Below are 23,271 nucleotides of genomic sequence, written 5' to 3'. Positions count from 1 at the left end.
TTGATAGTAAATAGTAGAGACGTTTAACTAGTGCAGTCTTCTTCTTTTCCGCTCAAGAATAGTTAGCATAATGTAACCCCCGGCCTTACAGTATAGTCAGTAGGAGGCAGGGTGTTACACATACAGGGGTCATGATACAGAGGGGTGGTCTGGAGTGACCATCAGTGCATAAGCTTTTATTATTATTATACCTGCCTATGCTGTTGTTTCTTTGTTGTTGCTTTCTTATGTTTACAGTTGTTCGTTTGCCATGTGATGCATTTATACTTGTTGAACTATATATGTATTGATCGCATGTTGTTCGACTCTGGTTTACTTATTGATAGAATGTCTTTACCTCACATGATACCTTCGTAGTGATGAACAGTTCAGTAGTCGATCGGTATTACTCTTGATCTTCTGTTATCTAGACTAGGATATGATTTCAGGTATGAGTATATATTACGATTTTATTTTAGTATCTGCTATTCGCCTTATGAGACCGTATATTGTTGGCTCACTCTCTATTTGTATATTATTTTCATGCACTATCTTTCCTTTACCCATTGAGTCCCAGCACTCACTGTTGGGTTTTTCGGGCCGCGAAAACCGCTTTTTCACGTCGCGGAAACCCCGAATCACCCAAAGCCGTAGATCCGCGCAAGGAAAACCGAACAAAAATACGAGTATGAGTTTCAAAACTTTAGATCTACTCCTAGATCTATGTGTTGAGAGTTTTACCTTTGAAGCGTGCCCCGCAAAATCCCGCTCGTCCAAGGTACGTGTCGGATCTCCAAAGTATCAAGGTAGATACTTCTCTAGTGATATCCACACGAACAAGGAATGCTCTCTAGCATTCAAGGATGGAGAAGAAAGACCCCAAGTGTGCTAGCACTCTCTAGGGCTCTCGGATGGGAATGGAAGAAGAAAGGAAAGCAAAGAAGAGAATACAATACACTCTTCTAAAATATTACCTTTCTTCTTGGACTTCTTGGATTAACTCACTCACCCACCTTCTTCCACCATGAAAAGTACACGGCAACCTCAAGAGAAGGAGAAAGAAGAGACCAAGGAAGAAGAAGAATCAAGCATTCAACACACATAATTACCACAAAATAAAAACTCCTCCCATAAAGTGTGTGGTCGGCCACACAATGAAAACCTCCCTCATTAATGTGGCCGGCCACATTAATGCAAAGAGGAAGGTGTAACCTCCATAAGGTGGCACACCTCATGAGGTGGAGGTGATTTGGCAACTATGTGTCATGCCATGTAGGATGAGTCAACCTACATGATGTGGCAATGCACCAAGTCAAACTTGATGTTTCAACATCCATTTGGTCAAGTCAAAATTGATCAATTTTCTTCCTTGTTGAGTTAAATCCAACCTTTGATTCAAGTCAATTTCAATTTAATGAATCTCAATTCATTAATATAAATTGACTCAATAAATCAAATTTAAATTAGACTCATTCAACAATTGAATCTAATTGAGTCTAACTCAATAAGTCTAATTTGAATCCAATCTTCGGTGCATCATATGAACCTAATCCAATTGGTTCATCATATGAACCTAATCTCCATCCACATGTTCTTTGTGTGTGACCCAATAGGTTCTTGTAACGTTGGCAATGCCCCTAAACTCATTTAGAAGCATAAGTAATGAGCGGTATCTAGCAATACATCATTACTACCCAAGTTACAAGAATGTTGAGATCCAACATCACCTTGTGACTACTAATTGTGACTCCTCACAATATGTGACATTGTCCTTCTATCCTAGACATCTAGATTGATCAATGTGAGGCATAGACCGTGTCATCCTCTAATCAAACTAAATCTTGAACTCCAAGTAGACTCACTCGATCAAATGAGCTCAACATCTAATGTTAACTCATTTGGGCATGGTCATGCACTTCGTGGTCTAACTCTATCAAGAATACCGATGTCGCTCCCGTCATATGGGAGGGATAGATCCCATCTACATCACTCACATCCCTCTGCATAATTCATTACATACCCAGTAATCGCCTTTATAGTCCACCCTGTTACGGGTGACGTTTGACGAAACCAAAGTACATAACTCCTTATGTAGGGAACCATGGTGACTTCAGGTCTAAGGACCAATAGTCATACTAATAGTCACATGAGAAAGTATATGACACTTATATAACGATCCATGATACTTTCTCATGGCGGGTCATTCAGTATACATTCTCTAATGCATACCCATGTGTCAGCTTGATATCTCTATATCCATGACTTGTGAGATCAAGTCATCGAGCTGACCTACATGCTAGTCTTATTGTATTAACATTGTCCCTGAATGTTAATACTCGACTAGGAATGATTTAGAGTAGTGTTTCCTATAACATCTCACTATCGATTCAACCAATCGATTGATATAGGTAAGAACGCTCTACTCAGGGACGTTATTATACTTAGTTTATTTGGCACTAATACAAATAAGTAATAACCAAAATCCAAATGCCTTTATTTATATAGAATATGATACAGTAAGTCCAAAATATAATCATCAAATGATTGGCTCTAGGGCTCTAGCTAACACTCACCACCCCACAAATTATTTTTTTTTCGCCAGGTAGCAGGTAAATGAATCAAGGATGCTTGGAGAGTCCTTCCTGGCTGCCAGTCCCGTGTCATATTCGAGGGTAGTTTTTCTTTTCGGTCTTATTTTATGTTTGGATGGTATAGTGCTTTCGCGAGTTTGCGTTGTAACTAGTTGATGTGGATTTTGGAGTTTAGTTTGGTGATTTCAGATATTTTGGGGTAATTGCTTTGTTGGTTTTACATTCGTATATTTTTTGTGATTTCCGCTGTGTTTACTTTCAGTCGTGTGGGTTGCTTATAAACTGCGTGGTTGTGTTTACTTTCAGTCGTGTGGGTTGCTTATAAACTGTGTGGTTGTGCTTATATCCAGCTGTGTGGGTTGTTGAATATGTTTATATATAGTTGTGTATATATATATGATTCGTATTGTCACCGGTACAGGGGAGATGCTGCCGAAATTTTATCGGTAGGGACTCCTATGGGGTGTGACAAAAGTTGTATCTTAATATTCTTGTAATATTCAAACTGATAGTGGATTGTCAAACGAAAGCGATAGACGATTGCTGGCCTTGGAGTATGAGTCGTAAAATGCTCTAAACCAAATAAAAATAAACTTGTTAGTATTTTTTTTTTAATTCCATTCTTTATTTATTCCGCTATATTTTACTCCGAGTTTTAAATGAATTAGTGAAAAAATTATGAACGCTATTCATCTCTCCCAGCACTTTCAAACCTATATGAAAATTTTAAGAGAGTGAACTTTAGATAAAAAGGAAGTCCTTGAAGAGTCAACTCCATGTAAGTAAGAAGTCTCAATAGGTATGATAGATCAGATGCCAAGCATGCCCGATACGTTAGATAGACTAGATAGAAGACATATTCTATGATGCTTTATACCAACCTTTGTGATGTAGAAAAAAGTTAGCTTTTGAGCGACCAGATAGGAAATTCAATTAGTTTCTCAAACTTCGAGAAATCACAATTTGATCCAACCTGGTTCAATTGAATAAATAAGCATTGATCCTTGATTTGATTAATTGGAAACATTTATTTCCAATAGACCAGAAAGGCGTCGCCTAAAGTGGATGGATACCATCAAGTAGTGAAAAACTATGAATTCAATTTATGGAAAATTAAAAATTTATTTTCGAGCGATTGTAATATGACCCGATTGATGGGTCCTAAATGGTGGTATTTAAAAATAACTCGATGATCAATTACCATTATCAAAGTTTTTGAAGTTATTGGAGGGCTTTCACTATTTAATTAAGAAACTAGACCTTTAATAATTAATTTTAGTAAAATCTAATTTCAGAGGGACTTCTACTATTTAATTAAGAAATTAGATCTTTTAATAATTAATTTTGATGAAATTTAAAATGAAATTTTGTTAATGTTTTTTTTTATTCATGTTGAGAATTATTTTAAGATTTATTAATAATTTTCTTTGATTATTTTTATATAAAAAATATGCATTGTTATTGTTCTCTTTAATCTCATATCTTATAATTAATAATTTTATGAGTGAAATTTTTTTTATAAATATCTTAGATCAATGATATTAAAAATATATATATTTCCTAATCTTTTAATTAAGATTAAATATAATATCCAATTTTATATTTTAAAATTAATAATATTACAAGCGGAGAAAGTATACCTAGCTTCTTGCGATGACTAATTTAAGATTTAACTTTGTTTTACCTTTTTCTAGTTGTATATTGCTATAAAGATGAAATTTGTAAAGAGATTACGTCACTTGTGGAGAATTCTCTGGTAAAGAAAAAGGCGATAGACTCGTACTGAAAAGTAAAATTATGGAGTAGAAATCTGAGAATTTTAAACTCCATAAAATTCTAATATGTTTCTATAATTATCTTTATCTTTATTCATTATTTCTATATTTCACTCCATACTAACTAGGGAAAAGACCTGATTTAGTCCTAAATGTTATGTCTAATGCCCGATTCAATCCCAAACATTTTGAAAGGACTAAATTAGTCCTAAACGTTATTGTTTTTTGACCAAATCAGTTCTTCCGTCATTTTGGGGGTTAAATTAGACGATAAATGTGCATGTGATTTGCACAAGCCACAGATTTCATCATCTAAAATCCAATTCCACGATTGTATGGAATCTCTTTCAATTATATCCACTATTATGAACTTGGAATTATTTTAAATAATATGCATATTCAAAATATTATCAGAATCATCATTCAAAAACCACATCGATCCCAAATACACATCCAATTGACTATGAGATTGACTGACTATCTATACATATAATAGTACCACTACATGATCAAACCATGGATATGTATAACATTGAAAGTCACGATAAAACACCCAAAAGACTATTACATGAAAACAAAATTATTTCTTGCTTATAGATCCTTGAGAAGAGCTAAGGCTTTAAGACAGAATTTACTGGCGAAGACAATGATGGTCTCATTCTACATCGAGCATCTGTGTAAGATCTCAGTCTCGAGACTATTGTGAAGCTAGTTCTGTCTTTCACAAAAGCAGGTTTGTGAATATTAATGGACTGGTTAACCTATAATTGTCAAGATAGAATCATTAATTAGAAAACATGAAAAATTGATTTGATAATTTATACAACTACTAAAACAAGTATCAAAGAATTAAAGCAACTTACATTTATAGAGGATATTGAGTATGAGCTCCCTTGAATACACACCTCAACTTGATGTGGTCTTCTCACTTGTATAATTACAGAAGAATATATACAAATAAAATATAAGAAAGCATAAAAAAAAAGTAATAGATTTACTTTGATTTGAAATTACCTATAGTTTTTCCTTTTTGCTTGGTGCTAATGTATTGTCTCTGAGATCCGTTGGAGCTTCGTCTGGTAAAGCATTGCTTTGTTGTGAGTTGTCTTCTTGCGGCGTTGCTCCCCATTGGTGGACATCGTTATTTCCCTTGCAAGTCCTTTGATTATGTCCTGATCCACCGCAGATCCTGCATTTGGTGCATCATTTTGCACCTTTCAATTTATTATTTTGAGCTGCTGTATTTTTTTGAGAAGTTGCATTTTTTTGAGAAGATGTAGGAGGTTCATCCGGTTCCCTTCTCCGTAGTTTCGTCGGCCTTCCAATTTTTTCTTTGTAAAAGGGCGATAAAGGTGGGGGCAAGTCACAAGCAGGCCACAAATTTGGTCCATTAACAGGCATTATTGGCAATGCGTAACACCTTCGATATGTCTCAGTCAAGTAACAATGATGGACATATGCCTCTGGATTATCTTTTTTGCACCAAATTGCGCATACAGCGTGCTTGCAAGGAATTCTTGTCAAATCCCATTTTCTGCAACTGCAAGTCCTAGTTGATAAGTCAACTGAATGTTGATCAAGATGATCATCTGACCTCGTTATCTGGTAGTGCATCTCATCTAATTTCATAGGGGAATAAGCAGCAGCATCCATACTTATCTTCGCCAACAGATCTCTAATCTAGGGACAAATTTGGCTCTTCCATTTCTCAGCCTTCTCTCGATTCAACAAAAATCTATTCATCAAAAGATTTCGTATTGACTCAAACATCTCAATGATAGGCTTATCCCTAGCATCTAGCATACAACTATTGAAGCTTTCACACATATTATTCAACAAGATGTCATATTTTGGAATGGTGCTGAAATGTGACTTTGACCACTAATCTTCAAGCTTTTTTGCCAGCCATTCATATGCATTGTGGTCAATATTCTTGAGCTCCTCCATTCGCTGTCGAAAATCTTCAATCCTAGTCGCCTTTGCCGCAGCCCATAAAATAATCTTAACTGCTAGACTCTTAAATCCATCATGTTTCATGCTGCTATGTAAGTGTCTAATACAAAATCTATGTTTTGCGTCAGGAAACAAAAATTCAATTGCAGAGATCAACCCCTTTTGCTTATCTGACATAAAAGTCCATGCATGTTGATTAACAAAACCAATGTCAGAATCTAAGAGCCGTAGAAACCATGTCCAACTATCCTTCGTCTCACGCTCAACCAATGCATAGCATATCAGAAATATGTTGTTGTTTGGGTCTATCCCTACAGCCGATAACAACTACCCACCATATTTTTCTTTTAAGAAGCATCTGTCAATACCAATGATAGGCCGACAAGCATCCTTAAATCCTTGCTTACACGTTGAAAAACAAACATACAATCTTTGGAACCTTGAACCTTGGTCATTCTCTATCAACTTCAAAACGACTATGGCCCCTTCATCGAATCTTTTCAACTCAGCACAATAATTCCTTATTCTACTAAATTGTTCCTCGGCAGTCCCTTGAACCAACTGTAATGCCTTCCTCTCGGCTAAGTAAGCCACTTTCCTCGAAATGTTGGCCTTCAGCATCGTACAAACCTCCTTCCTAAACTCCTTGGTTCCCAATTTAGGATTTGTGGCAAATCTTTTCACAAACTTCTTCACTAACCAAGTTGAGTTTATGGACTTGTTGGTATAATCCCAAAAGCAATTATTGTGCGTCCCAGATAAAGTTCTCACTTGCCAACAATTATCGTTACTCATCTTGGCAACGTGAATCATCCATGGGCAATCATCTTGTTTGCAATTAGCACACAGCCAAATATTATCATTCTTTGTGAACTCGATTGCCTTTCCCTTTTTGATATTATAAGTTTCGATAGCAAATTTAGCTTCTTTTTTTGAGCTGAAAATCAAACCAAGGCTTAATTTTGGGTCTTCAGATTCCTTCTTCGAATCAAATTGGGGATAATTTTTAACTTCATCCTCCTCATTAGAATCATTATGACTCTCCAAATCATCACTATCTGCACAAATGTCATCTTCCTGCAAACTATGTGACAAGTTATCTATAATTTCCCTCTCATCAAAAACATGTTTCCCTTTATGAGATTGTACGTCATGGTCCACAAACTTATCAAACATCCTATCATCTTTTGAAAAATCATACTTACTATTGTTAAATACATCGTCATCTTCATCATTTGTTCCATCTATCTGACAATGGCTAACATTTGTGATGCCTCCAAGGTCGCTTCTCGAAGCATCCAAGTGTATTATATAAATTTCAACCTCATAGTTTCTCGGAATATTACTTTTAATATTCAACACATCTAAATCGCTTTCCAAACATCTCCCATTTATAAATCTTCCTCCAACTTTATGCCAAAACTTAATAGAATCTTTGTCTTTAAGCCCTAGATCCTCTGCAAATCCCCACAACTCAATCATTCCAAGCTTATCAAGATCAATGAAGTCAAAGTATTCAACACTTCCACCAATGTATTCATCTCGTGTACCACTTGATTTCAAACTTCCATTGTGGTACAATTTAATTATAACACAATCGGGTTCTTCAATTAATCCTATGAAAAAAAATTATTCAACAAAAAATATATGATATAATAAGTATCAAATATAAGTGTGCGTTAGTGCAAAAAATAAACAAAAAAGTTACCATAATTTGGAGTGAATTCGAGTGAGAATATACTTCTTCTAACCATTAGATAGATAGATAGTCAATTGCTTCCAACCCTGATACAAATAAAATCAAATCAAAATTTTGAAGTAAATTATGCTTCAAATACTCGTACACAATTTTTTTATTCCCTCTGTAAACACGAACGAAACACCCCAATAAAAAAATTTTATTCCTAAATTTAGTCTTGTACAATAGAAAAACTCATTTAATATTCACTTGAAGTCTCCAGATGCTTTCTATTGCATGAAAGGCAATCAACATGAAAAATAATATTAAACTTTTGATATTTCTTCATCACTTTTTTACGGGAAGTTAGATGGATTTTTATCAATTTATATATTATATATTTCTATCTTTGTTGAATATATATTGCCTGGAACAATATTAAGTAATAAATTATAGTTTGTCAATATCACCTAAATTGCAGCTTTGTGAAGATGCTTTGAAATATATATCTATATAGTTTGATAAACAGAGCAAGCCATCAGGTATTGGTCACAATGATTTTGATTTTGATTTGATTTTTTTTATATTGATTTCTCGATCAAATCGGGGAACTAGTGTAGGAGTTCCCAGAAGGTTCCGGGAGAAGGAACGACAACAAATTTTTTTAAAAAATAACTTATTAAATTAAACCACCATGTTAAAATAGTTATAAAATCAGACATATTTCATCTAACCATTACTAGTTTAGAAAATATAACAGAAAAACTATTATATCTCTAAAAATATTTACCTTTACTTGTTCGAACCAAGGTTCAACCACATAGAGCATGCACTTCGTCGGATGAAGGTGGCACAGTAGTTCGAAACCATTGTGGACTTCCTTCCGACATGTGAAGGCTGGAGTTCATCGACTGGATTTTGGGGGAAAAGAAAGTGAGATTTAGGGCTCCATGAGTGAAATTGGGGAAATGGATATTTAGTCGTAGAATTGAGTTTTAGATGATGAAACTTGTGGCTTGTGCAAGTCACGTGCACATTCCCATCTAATTTAACCTAAAAAATGATGGAAGAACTGATTTGGTCAAAAAAAAAAAAAAAATAGTAACGTTTAGGATTAATTTGGCCCCTTCAAAATATTTAGGATTGAATCGGGCATTAAGAACAACATTTAGGATTAAATTGAGTCTTTTTCCATACTAATGATGAAACAATAGTATTTATCTCTCTCTAGCACACTAACCTTTTTTTTTCATGCCAAAAGTGTAATATCATAATCAAAACAATATAAAATAAATCGAAAAAGTAAATTTCATAAATCAGATTTTTTTTGAAAAATAAATATAAAGTAAAAGGTAGTAATTTATGATTTATTTGTATAAAGGTCTATTCCTTATCCCAATTTGTCATCCCCATCTATCGGCCTAAATGGCGACCGCAACCTCCCCGTTCCCCTCCACCGCTCGCCTCCTGTTGCCCTCCACGCAGCCTCCCCATTGCTTAGCTCACCGCTTGCCTGCACTCCGTTTCAACTCCGTCGGCAGGAGCCTGGCAGCGAGGGCTGCGGCTGTCACTTCCCCTACCCCGTCTCCCCTCACGTCCTCCTCCGGCATCGTCCTCGTTGACCATTCTGAAGCCGAGAAGGCCAACCGTCTCAAAAGCGCCTACCTCGAGAAGGTCGTTCCCCTCCTAAAAGAGGAGTTCAGCTACAAAAACATCCACGAGGTTAGGGTTTCTTTCCTAATTCGAGTTTTCCTTCATCAGCCGTCTCTGTAAATATACGTGACGTTTAAGTTGTGAACTTTTCTGTCGCATCTTACTTTAGATTCCAAAGATTGAGAAGATAGTGGTGAATTGTGGGATGGGAGACGCAGAACAGAATTCAAAAGGGTTGGAGGCGGCGATGAAAGACTTAGCAGTGATTACCGGGCAGAGGCCTGTGAAGACGAAGGCAAAAAATTCTATTGCAACATTTAAGCTCAGGGAGGGTGCCACTGTCGGCATTGCTGTCACCCTCCGAGGTAATGTAAGTGACACCGCCGAACCACCTTAATTTGAGCTTTTTGCACCGAATTATTCAGACTGCAAAATTCTGTTTTATCCATTCTTCGGTTTGAACATTTGATACTATCTCAGCAGTAGAATAACATAACATCTCAAAGGTGTGCCAAAATCTAATAATCAAATGGGCAGCATTTCTCAAAATGTAAGAATGTCATTGGTTTCAGAACACAAAGTAACTAGGAACTAACTTATGAAGACTTGAAGAATATGTAATGCAATTAATGTTTATCTAAACCCTAAACAACAACAACAACAACAACAACAAAATCTTGTTTATTGATTCTCCCATTCCTGCATCGATGAAAAACAAGAAACCATAGAAGTACAATAAAACATATGTAGCAACCATAAAATAACAGCATCAAGATTTCTGTCAAAAACCATTGTGAATGATGAGTAAAAAATAATGGGCAAATGATGGGAATCCACTATATAAGAAGTAATGTATAACATTTTACTAGGTTACCTAAACTTGTAAACTAATGGAAATAGAACAAGAGAGATAAATAACCTCACGGAATATTATCTCTTAATTTGAGAGCATTAAGGATTATAGAAGGAAGAAAAAGACAAAGCAAAAGAATAAAAACAGTCTTTTTGTTCTTTCCTCTTTCTTTTTTCTCCCTCTCTTTCAATTTTTCTCTTTCTTCTTTCTCCTCGCTTTCTATTCTCTCTTTTCTGTTAGCTCTTATTCTTCAGAAACATCCAAACTTGCAAAGAATTAAATCGTTTCATAATCTATCGCCAAGATTTAAAATGACCCCTATCAATAAGCTTTAAGCGATTCTTCTTTAACAAAGTCTTGGCATGCTAACACAATGACATTGACAACTTTTTCATCCTTCCTTTTATTGCTCTTTCGCATGGGAGTTGGCACACTGAATGTGGCACAACCATTGTTGATCTAGTTATTTGTCACTTTGACAACTTTTCATCTTTCTTCCTAGCATGACGCTAGCCAGTAATCATCTTCTTAACTTTCCTCAACATGACAACAGCAACCCAATCATTTTTCACCTTTTCAATATTGTATCCTTCCTCTTTTTTACCTTGTTGGCACAGGACTAGGCATGCCAATGTGCCACCTGAAATTTGTTCTGGTTTTGAACCAATATCCTAGTGTGGAATGAGACTTTAAACCTTGATATAGTGTCGTTTTATCATTTAAATGGGAGTCTTTTTTTCAGCGCCTTGACAACTTTATTTATCCTTTCATTTTTCACCACATTAGGGCGAAAACAAACTAAGAAAAAATTGAGTAGATTCAGTGCTTTTAGTTCTCAAATGTTTCCATTTAGTTAGACTTTGATTTTCATATGTTGTGTCTTTTCACCTTATATTTTACCAAAATAATTCTTTTTTGACTAATATTGGTGGAGGAAAGGAAGTTAGAAAATTGTTTCTTTTTTGTGAATAGATTTGAATGTATGCAATCATAGTTACTATGAATACATTAATTTAGGAGAAAATCCTTTTTAAATTAAAAAAACTTGTAGTTTTAAAATAATTTTCCTTTAGTTAGAAATTGTAATTTCGGTAACATGTGAAGCTATGCGCCTCTGTTTATGTGATAGTGCCTTGCATAAGCTTGTTTCTAGTTTCTAGAGAGTGGATGGATGAGGGGCAAGGATCAAAGGAGGAAACGGATTAGCAATGGAAAAGAAAAATAACAAAAAAAAAAGAGAGAGAAAGAGGGGAGGAGGAAAGGGAGGAAAAGGGAGAGGAACTCACTTGAGCTTGGTACTGCAACATGGCTGCAAGCTCAAGGCGGCTATGACACGGCTGATAACCTCGTGGCGATTGCAACATGCTGATGAGCACACGGTGGTTGCAGCATGGCCTTTAGTTTGCGGTTATCGCAAGCACATGGCCAAGCTGTGGTTGGTGAGTCATCGGATTCGGTAAAGTTGTAGGCAGTGATGGTTCATTTGCGATTGGGTAGGAGGGAAGGAAAGTCTGTTTCCGCCAAATTTTGGATGAACGAAAAATGTGGTAAAATTTGATCTAAGGATTTGGAATCCTTGCTTCCTTTAATTTTACCCCAAGTAAACGAAGGAAACGATCTCGACTTCCATGCAATCAATCCTTCGTCTGTCTTCGGGATGAATCAGAGCATTAGAGGTCATTAATTTTAGTTAATTGTACCCTTACCAACTTAGTTCATGTGGAAGAAGCTCAAGGTTGCAGCATATGGTTACAACATAGTAACCCTGAGTTTAAATTATCACTTGTCCCCACTAGAGTATTTCATAATGCATGTGATCACTAGAATATTCAATTTTTATCAATGTGTTAAGATTGTTGAGCCTGTATTATCACTTTTGCCCACTAGAGTATTTTATAATGCATGTGATCACTAGAAATATACAACTTTTATCGCTGTATTAAGATTGTTAAGCGTGTATTGAAACCATGTGAATCGATTCACCTAATTCTTTAATTTATCACTCAAGTGCATTTGCAGCATGCTAAGCGTGCTCATGAATCTTTAACAAAAAATAATTAGGTTACGATACTCCATGGTATGTCTCAATTCGTAACTTAGTTTGTTGCTTTAATTACTAGATTGTCTTCATCCACCAATGCTTTAGAGTAAGGAGCTCAATAAAGTTACAGGTTCATTCTTCTTTGTCAGAATGTAACATTGATGCTCATTATTTTTGTGATTATTGGTCAGCAACTCAGGTATTATAATCTTTAGATTGCACTTTCATTACAGTCCAATGTTTTTCTTGACAAAAGATGCCCTGAGAAAAACTGGTCATGCCAGATAGACTGATCAGGCAAATTATGCTAATAAGATGAGTCAGACAACTAATTTTACATTTTTTTTCATTATGAAAAATATTCTTATGTATTCCTTATAACCTTCCTACCAACTAAATAGAAAAATAGTTATTCTATCTATTGCATTATGTAAACCAAACTAAGAAATACTTGTCTATTTTTTGTGTATGCTATTCCTTGGGAATAACTTGTCTATTCCATTTTGTTATTGCCATTAGTTTCCATTCATTGGAATCACATTGCTGGATATTGGTTAGTTATGGTAATTGATTCAATATTTTTTTAGGGGCTAAATCTTCATTTTTCTTTTTTTAATTTTCCCAGAAATGATTTCTGTAATTATGCGGCACTGAAATGTGAAACCATGTAAAGCTGCAATCTGATGTCATTTCTTCTATTAATTTGTGAAGTTTAACTTCCTCCAAATCATGAAGGATACTCCTTTTCTTGCCATTTTACTTGTGTTTTTTTTTCTTCCCAACTTAATGTAGGTGATGTTTTCCTTCCTTGATCGGCTCATAAACCTGGGTCTTCCAAGGACCAGGGACTTTCAAGGTGTAAACCCAAATAGTTTTGATGGACATGGAAACTACAGTGTAGGCTTCCGAGATCAAAGTATGTTTCCAGAGATCCGATATGAAGCCCTGGGCAAGCAAAGAGGAATGGATGTTTGCATCACAACGACAGCAAAAACTGACAAGGAAGCTCATAGACTACTTGGTCTTCTTGGCATGCCGTTTCGAGAGGGTGGAGGCCCGGCAACAGTGGTAGTGCCCAAGAAGAAGAGAAAGGCTGCTCATTTTGATGGCAAAGCCAAGGGAAGAAAGTAGTTAATTGTGCCCTGCCTTAGAATTCAATCTACTCATTCAAGGTTTTTACATGATTCAGCCAGGTTTGCTGAAGAGGGTATAGGTTATTAGGTAGGTTATTAGGTAACCTTGTGTTTGAATATTGTTCTGCGCTACTTTTCTTATCTGGTGGTTGGATTATGTAGATTCAGTCAAATGCAAAGGGGCTATGTATTATTTGATCCAGACAATATCAACTTTATTTACTCAGGTATATGCTATTCCATTATCCCACTTTTAAACAATTAACGGCGTATTATGGTTGATGGTAGATGCCCTTCACTTAGAATTTGATACAATTCGTTTAACACAAAATTCCAATTGGACAGGAGATTCTAAGACTACTGGATTATGCTGCCGTGGACATTGTTCTTGCAGTCTTAGTTAATCAACTTTTTTTATTTATTATTGTTATTATTTTTCAGTGGTCTGTAAAATTTGGCAAATTAAAAGAGAAGAAATTCAGATGGAGAGAGAGAGAGAGAGAGAGAAAAGCTGACTACTCATTGTCCCATAGCTACTACGAGCACTACGCAAATTGTACAAATGCGCATTCACTAGCTACTTTTAGGGTGTGATTAGGGTGGTAAGTTTAAGTGTTATTATGTTCAAAAATTTGATAAGATAATTGAATTAAGTTTAAAAAGAATTAAGTTATTAAAATGATTGTTTAAGTTTGATTTGATTTATTTTTTTATGAGTTTGACTTGAACTTTATTGATTTAGATATTATCGAGCTAGAGATTTAAGTTTATTTGATTATTTAAAACTTTTAAATGGTAAACGATTAGTTATTGAGTTTGATAATATAAATTTATTTCTTTATTTTGAAAGATTTTTTTATTTATTTAACAAGTTGAAATGGATTTTATTAATCAACATAGTTTACTAATATTGTTCATAAATATTGCTCACGAATATTATTCATGAACATTGTTCACAAACATTATTCACGAATATTAATGAGTTGAACATATATGTGTTCAATTATTCGTTTAGTTAAATGATTTGTTCAAACTTATTTATTTAATTGATTTTGTATATATTCAACGAAGATAAATAATTTTTTTTTATCAAACTGAACACCAAATTTGTTCATGAACATTCAGTTCATTTAAGACGTTAGATGCGATTAATGTGTTGGTTATTTTTTAATTCAGTATTTATTTTCAAATTGAAGAACAAATCATTAATGCATGACTTGTTTAGTAGCCAATAAAAGAAAAATCTTTTTGAAAATAACATATAGTTAACTAGAGTCGTCAATTTGAGTTAGGTATGTCAGATTAGTCGGCTCCTCCAAACAATTTAAATATATTAAGTTGAAGTTTTATCAACTCATTTAAAAATATATCTAGATGGACCAACCCATCGGCGCCCACAACCTGGCCTACGGTGAGCTTGGGTTAACCCATGGATTGAGGAAAAAAACTTCCCCAAATCTTAAAATTAAAATGAAAAATTCAAGAATTTTGAAGATAGGACTTTAACTTGAATTGGATGGGGCTCTGCCAATTTCTATACTCAAATCAAACAAAGCACAATTGCCAAAAGAAAGAAAAATAAACACTTTGAAAGATAAACTATCTACATCCCAACTAAATTTTAGATATAAAGTTACTTAACATTATCATATATATATATATATATTGCTAAATAGTGGGTTTAACTCGTCTAATTCATAACCAAATTTTAAAATTTTTAATTTTTTTATAAAATTTTATTTTAATTTTTTTTTTCGGCCGTATATTGGCCCACATAATCCACAAATCATCTTAAGTTGGATTGCATTAGGAATTTCTCAATCCACCCCGTTGACAAATTAGCCTATCCTACTAAATGGTCGATTCGCCCTGGATTAATCTACCTCATCACATATTGATCCTTCTGACAGTTCCATAGCTAACTAGTATTAAGTTGAGATGTAACTTACTAATATGACCAGCATTCTCTCCTGTAAAATGATAATTAGTTTAGTATATTTTATTTGTTCATAAAATACAGGATTAACTCGTGGAGAAAAACATGGTTATCTAAGGGTGTATTGGTTGCTGGTGCTTGACCGTTATTTATGTTAGGATCTCGAGCGCAAAATAAGCATAAGCGTAGCAGAATATATTATTCGAGATCCTTTTAGAAGATGCAAGCGAAGGAAATTGTATACTAGTTGTAATGAGAATTATACTTTTATTGTGTAAATACAAACTCCCGACAGTAACTTTGTTTTCGTTGGATCTAAGCACGATAAAGTGTTCGCGCCTCTTTCGGTATCCACACAAACACGTTCTGTCCGTCTCACGAACTCACAAACTTGGAGAAGACAAACCACCTAAGGTTGTTCTAGAAACCTTCTTAGGGAGTTTTGGCTAAAGGTGGAAAAAGAAGAGGAAGAAAAGAAAGAACACAAGTGTATTCATGAAATGAATCAAAACCCCTTTTGTACTCATTCAATCAAATGTCTTAATGTCAATTGCCTTAATTGATATTAATATTCGTCTTCATCAAATGCATGATCAATTCTAAATTGAACACCCCTCTTCCTTGATGAATTCAAATTCATCAAGTCACTTAATGAGTCTAACTCATTAATCCTCATCAATCCAAATTGACTCAATGGGTCTAATTCAAATTGGACTTAATCCAATAGTTGGATCTAATTGAGTCTAACTCAATGCGTCTAATTTGGATTAGACTTAATCCAATGATCCATCATATGAACTCATCTCTAAATTAACATGTTCTTTGTGTGTATAACCCAATAGGTTCCTGTAACGTTGACAATATCTCTAAAATCATTTTTGATACATAAGCAATAAGTGTCATCTAGTAAGGCATCATTGCTACTCAAATGATGAGAATGTCGAGATCTGACCTAACCTTTTCATGTCTATTATCTTGTATGTCTCAATCCTTCTATCCTTGATATCTAGATTGATCAATGAGGCATAGACTGTTTCATCCTCTTATCAATCTTTGTGTTTCTTGATCTCTAAGTAGACACATTCAATTAAATAAGATCAATATCACATATTGACTCATTTGATCATGACCATGCATTCTTGTGTCATACTAATCAAGGGGTCCACAGATATCGCTTCTTTTATATGGAAGGGATATATCTTATCACATCACTTACATCTCTCCACATAACTTATTGTATACCCAGTGATCGACTTTATAATCCATCTTTTTACAGGTGACGTTTGTCGATACCAAAGTACACAACTCCTTATGTAGAGAATCATAGTGACTTCAGGTCTAAGGACTATTTATACTAATAGTCACTATGATAATGTTTATGATACTCATATAACGATCCATGAAACATTCTCATGGTGGGCCATTCAGTACATATTCTCTAATATATACCCATGTGTCAACTTGATATCCCATATCCATAACTTGTGAGATTAAGTCATCTGTTGACCTACATACTAGTCTCAACGTATTAATATTATCCTTATATATTAATGCTTGACTAGGAATAGTTAAGAGTAGCGTTCTATATATATATATCTATAATATCTCACTATTAATTCAACCAATTGATATATTGTAGACTAGAACTTACTACTCTAGGATATTATTATACTTATTCATTCGGCACCGAACTAAAGTACAACAACAACAACAACCAAGCCTTTTTCCACTAGGTGGGGTCAGCTGTATAAATCCTTTTACGCCATTGAGTTCTATCTCCTATTATATCATTATCTATATTTAAATAAATTTTATCTTATTTTATTATTTCTAACCAAGTCTTTTTTGGTCTTCCTCTTCCTCGTTTGATATGCATGTTTATCATAGTTTCAGATCGCCTAACTGGAGAATTTATTGGTCGTCTAAGTATATGTCCGTACCATCTTAAATGCATATCTCGGAGTTTTCCTCAATATATGCAACCCCGACTTTCTGTCCAATGCTCTCATTTCTTATTTTGTCTATCATCGTATGTACACACATCCACCTTAATATCCTCATCTTTGCAACTCTCATCTTCTGCTCATGTGCTCGAGTCATAGCTCAACATTCAGCTCCATATAACATAGCAAGTCTAATTGCGATTTTATAGAACTTACCTTTAAGTTTAAGAGGTACTTTACGATCACATAAAACACTCGACGCTCCCCTCCATTTCACACATCCTGCTTGTATTCTATGTAAGACATCTCTCTCAATCCCCCCATCATTTTGCAAAAATGATCCTAAATATTTAAATCTCTCGATTCTGGGCAACTTGTCCTCGCTTATCTTAATGATATGCGTAGATTATATACACCTTTTATGCATGTTTGGAAGCACATTCACATACTTTGCACATGCTTTGTCTATGTATTTTCGTACTTCTAGCTTTCCTTCTAGCATATTTACTCTTTTTATTCGGAGATCTACTTTTATGCATTTTCTGTACACAGGAGTCGAATTTTGTGAAGGATTCATGTTCGAGGCCAAATCTGCAAGCGAAGCTAGAGAGGAAGGCGTTATTCCTTAACCTCACACGACCCTGCCATGGGGGGTTGCTTAGGCCGTGTGGAGATCCTTGGTCGTGTGGTTGCAGTAGAGGAGGAAATTACCATGGCCGTGTGAACTTCGTACGGTCGTGCCAAGATTTGAAGCCAAATGGAGCCAGGCTGTGTACACCACACGGCGATGTAAGATTTCCAGAGACCAGGGAAGCCCTGGCCGTGTACACCACACGGGCCGTGCAGGGTTTCCAGTGAGTAAGAGGGCTCTGGCCGTGTACACCACACGGTCGTGCCAGGTTTTCAGAGGCAGAAGCAGTCTAGGCCGTGTAGATCTACACGACCATGCAAGGGGGGTCATGGAAGATGCATGTCACGCCCGTGTACCACACATGACCGTGTAAGGTTGGCAAAGAAGGGAATGACTTTGGCCGTGTGAACCTCACACAGTCGTGCCTCGAGGCCGTGGGGTGCCCAAACCTCACCTCTATATAAAGCCTCTTTCATGTTTTGAGAGGGGATATTCTCCCTTGGGGGGGGGGGACAAGATTTGGGGCGTTCCTTGCCATTCTTGGAGGGATTTCTGGCGATCTAAGGATGGATCTTCACTGAATCGACTCCGAGAAAGCAAGGATGGGATCTGAAGACGTTCTTCTTTGTAGATAAATTTTCTTTCTCTCTTTTCTTGGATTTGAGGGGGATTAAAAATGCTTGTAATCTTCTTTTCTTTGGGGTTCTTTCCTTGTTTTATGGAGTAGATTTCTTGTTCTAGGATGGAGGGAGTAATTGTAAGGATGATTTGATGTAAAACTCTTGTGGATGTGCCAATTTCCTATTTCTATAATTTTACCCTGTTTGTATTCATTCTATCTTGTATGGATTTGTAACGACCACCCTTCTTACTACTACTCTCTAAGGGCGACCGCTACCTAACTACTACCCTACTTACTAGAGTCACTGATGCTGTTATTAGCATCAGTTAGATTTATCACAACTCAGAGGAATCCCTACTGAAAAATTTCGACAGATTCTCCCCTGTACCGGTGACCAAATCAATAATACAAACAATGTATACACAGCCATAGGCGGCTGGAACATATTTTTCATAATCACGCAGTGATAAAAACCACAATAAGAAGAAAGAAACTACTCTAGCAATAGTAAACGACTATATCACTCCACGAATAATAAAAGAAAACTAATTACAAGTGCAGAATAAACTCAACTACAATCCCAATTGCATAATAACATTAAAAGAGAACTAAAAGAACTAAACAGAAAAGTCTTGGCAATTTGCCAGCTCATTCTGGATCTTTCCATAGTCCAGTCATCACACACCTCCATCACCACCACCTTGTCGCCTTCCTTTCATATTTTAGCTTTTCCTTTATATGCAGTAGGAGGAAAAATAGATCTATAAGCGAAACTCTTAGTAAGTACTAATCTATCTCACAAAAACTTGAAATGCATAGAAATAATGCAACAATACTAAAACTGAAATGCTAAAAGAAAAGCTGCATGTACTCATCTAATAGAAAAGTACTCATGGTGTACAGAAATAAAACTGAACACTGGAAATAATACTAAACATGCTCACTAAACTGATAAGAAAGTAATGAAACAAATGCTGTATGCTTAGAAATAAAGAAACTAAACTTCTGTTGATTCTAAACATAGGTGATACCTGTTTCATTTACTTATAGCTTTATACTTGAAATTAATCTTTTAATTTCTTTTACTTTTACTTTTCTTTCTTCTTCTTTTACTTTCTTTCTTTGGGCCCAGGCTTAGTACCATCTTATGTGCGCTCCCTAATAGAGACTGCTGTAGTCCTACAGGGTAAAGACTGTTAGTTAGAGCCCTAGAGCCAATCATTTGATGATTGTATGGACTCATGTATATCATATTCTTGTATATTAATAAAGACATTTGTTTGGTTATTATACTTATTTGTATTAGTGCCAAATAGACTAAGTATAATAGCGTCCTTGAGTAGAGGGTTCATACCTATATCAATCGATTAGTTGAATCGATAGTGAGATGATATAGGGAACACTACTCTAAATCATTCCTAGTCGAGTATTAACATTCAGGGACAATGTTAATGCAATAAGACTAGCATGTAGGTCAGTTCGATGACTTGATCTCACAAGTCATGGATATAGAGATATCAAGCTGACACATGGGTATACATTGGAGAATGTATACTGAATGACCCGCCATGAGAAAGTATCATGGATCGTTATATGAGTGTCATATACTTTCTCATGTGGCTATTAGTATGACTATTAGTCCTTAGACCTGAAGTCACCATGGATCCCTACATAAGGAGTTATGTACTTTAGTTTCGTCAAACGTCACCCGTAACTGGATGGACTATAAAGGCGATTACTGGGTATATAACGAATTATGCAGAGGGATGTGAGTGATGTAGATGGGATCTATCCCTCCCATATGACGGGAGCGACATCGGTATTCTTGATAGAGTGAGACCACTAAGTGCATGGCCATGCCCAAATGAGTCAACATTAGATGTTGAGCTCATTTGATCAAGTGAGTCTACTTGGAGTTCAAGATTTAGATTGATTAGAGGATGACACGGTCTATGCCTCACATTGATCAATCTAGATGTCTAGAATAGAAGGACAATGTCACATATTGTGAGGAGTCACAATTAGTAGTCACAAGGTAATGTCGGATCTTGACATTCTTGTAACTTGGGTAGTAATGATGTGTTGCTAGATACCGCTCATTACTCCTAAATGGGTTTAGGGCATTGCCAACGTTACAAGAACCTATAGAGTCACACACTTAGGACAATTAGATGGATATTAGGTTCATATGATGAACCAAGAGGATTAGATTCATTTGATGAATCAAATTGGATTAAGAGTAATCCTAATTGGGCTAACTTGAGTTTGACTCAAGTTGATTCAAGTATTTAATGAGTCTAATTTAGATTATGACTTATTAAATCAATTTAATTTAATGAATTAGATTCATTATATTAAGTTGGTTCGAATCAAATGGTTGGATTAGATCAACCATGGTAGAGATTGGGTCAAGTTGGACTTGACTAGAGAAGGAAGACCAAAGGTCAATTTTGACTTGACCTTTTGCCACCTCATTGGTGAGTTGGCATTAGGTGGACCAATGATGATGTTCCACATCATCATGGTGTGCCACCTCATGGAAGTTACAAAGCCATTTTCTTATTAACTCCACATTAATTGCATTTAATGGGGAGTTACTCTTGAGGAGATAGTGGCCGGCCACTTTGTGAGTGAATGGGAATTTGATTTTCATTGAAGTGGTGCATCTTCTTCCTCCTTCCTCTCAAGCTCTCCCTCTCCCTCTCCTCCTTACTTGGCCGAACCTTACCAAGGTGCTAGCACACCTTTGTGTGAGGTTTTCTCCATCTAAGTTGACCGTGTGGATACTTCTAGAGGACTGACGCTTGACGGTCTTGAGATCCGGCAAAACCTTGGAAGAGCGGGATTCGCGTAGGGCGCGCATCAAGGGTAAACACTTTTTCTCGTAGATCTAAGTAGTAGATCGGTTTTTGAACTCGTACAAGAAATAGTTTTTCAAATTTTGTATACGAATCTTTGCACGGATCTACGGCTTTGGGTCTTTCGGGGTTTCCGCGACGCGAAAAAGCGGTTTTCGCGGCCCGACGAACCCAACAAAGACCTCGGTCTTACCAGGGTCGAGACCTCGGAAACGGTCACCTGGATTTGTTTAACGACAACCTCGGAAGTCGGGTACTAGCCTCTTACTTTAATTTACTTGTTATCTCTTTTTAACTAGACCTTGGTCTTTTTCTTACTTATAGCTGCTCATTATAGTAAGGAAAGTCCAAACTAAACGCTATGTGCATACATGTATATGCTAAAATCTGTTCATGCATATCTTAAAGCAAAGGGAAACAAAAATCAGCATACTACTATGTGTTATAATCTGTTCATGCACATTTTATAGCAAAGGGAAACAAAAATCAGCATGCTACTATATGCTAAAATCTGTTCATATGAATACTAGAAATCTGCACATGTGAATAACAAAAATCTGCACACGTGAATCATTAAAAATCTGCGAATGAAACAGAATTAAAAACTAATACTGCCTAATTTAAATAAAGGCTGCCCTTCTAACTAAATAAGGGTTGTTCTTGCCCTTTGAGTTGCAAGGAAAATGCTAAACCATTCTAACTAATTAAAGGGCTGTTCTTGCCTTTTTAAGTAGCAAGGACAATGCTACACCTATTCTAACTAAATAAAGGGTTGTTCTTGCCTTCATGAAACTCAGAACTAAACTTGGGTATAAACAACATACCAGAAGCTATGGTGGACTTTAAGTGATGCATACCAGATGCAATACTAGAAGCAATTACCAGAAGGAATAGATTCCTATTAAAATAAAACATATGTCATGCTTAAAGAATTCTGCACTTAATGAACAACAAACAACAGTGTTAAATGTATTGTTCCCTTCTAACTGTCTACTGCAATTACCAAAAACATACCCAATCTGTAAGCTCCAAATGGCCTGGTTCATGCCCGCAGAAATGCAAAAGGCATGGGGCTGTTCTAAGCTCCAAATGAAGCTGTTCGTATCCCTATTTTTGCAAAATTTCAAGTTGAACTTGCTACCCATTTGAGGTACACGACAGCTACATCAAACCAACACCACCCAATCTAAGCATCATGCTCGCAAACAAAGAGGAGCAACCAAATCTCGGAACCACTCTAGGGTTTTCAACAAGCTCCAGAAAACAAGGAACAAAACTGAAACAAGCAACTCACGGCAGCAAACCCTAAACATCATAATTCTCTACCAATAAAGTTCCGAAAAACCCAAATGAATCAATTCTTCCCAGAATGGATGGCACGGTAGAAAACTAGAACTCATCCCTATTCTTTCTTTGAAGATCACGGCAGATTCAAAAACAAAGAGAAACAAAATTGAAAACAACTCCTACCACAGGTGAGTAGTACTTACATTGCTGTTCTTGGACTTACAACCGAAGGGAAGAAGATCTAGGGTTCGGAGGAGATGAAAATCTCGATTTCTCCTTCATGCTCATGGCACTCTTTGCTGTTTTCGGGCTTCCTTCATCGAGGTAACCACGCACAG

General features: G+C 35.9%; 1 protein-coding gene across 1 annotated transcript; it reads left to right on the top strand.

Annotated features, from left to right (window-relative positions):
• Positions 1-9,369: 9,369 nt before the first annotated feature.
• On the top strand, positions 9,370-13,917 carry LOC121992368 (50S ribosomal protein L5, chloroplastic-like). Its single transcript, XM_042546687.1, has 3 exons — positions 9,370-9,698; positions 9,799-9,999; positions 13,316-13,917. The coding sequence occupies exons 1-3, from the start codon at positions 9,402-9,404 to the stop codon at positions 13,652-13,654; spliced, it is 837 nt and encodes a 278-aa protein (XP_042402621.1). The 5' UTR covers positions 9,370-9,401; the 3' UTR covers positions 13,655-13,917.
• The last annotated feature ends 9,354 nt before the right edge of the window (positions 13,918-23,271 follow it).

This window comes from Zingiber officinale, chromosome 6B, assembly GCF_018446385.1.
Source record: "Zingiber officinale cultivar Zhangliang chromosome 6B, Zo_v1.1, whole genome shotgun sequence".
Lineage (NCBI taxonomy): Eukaryota > Viridiplantae > Streptophyta > Magnoliopsida > Zingiberales > Zingiberaceae > Zingiber > Zingiber officinale.
The sequence above is the reverse complement of the archived record's forward strand: the minus strand, read 5'-3'. Positions and strand labels throughout refer to the sequence as shown.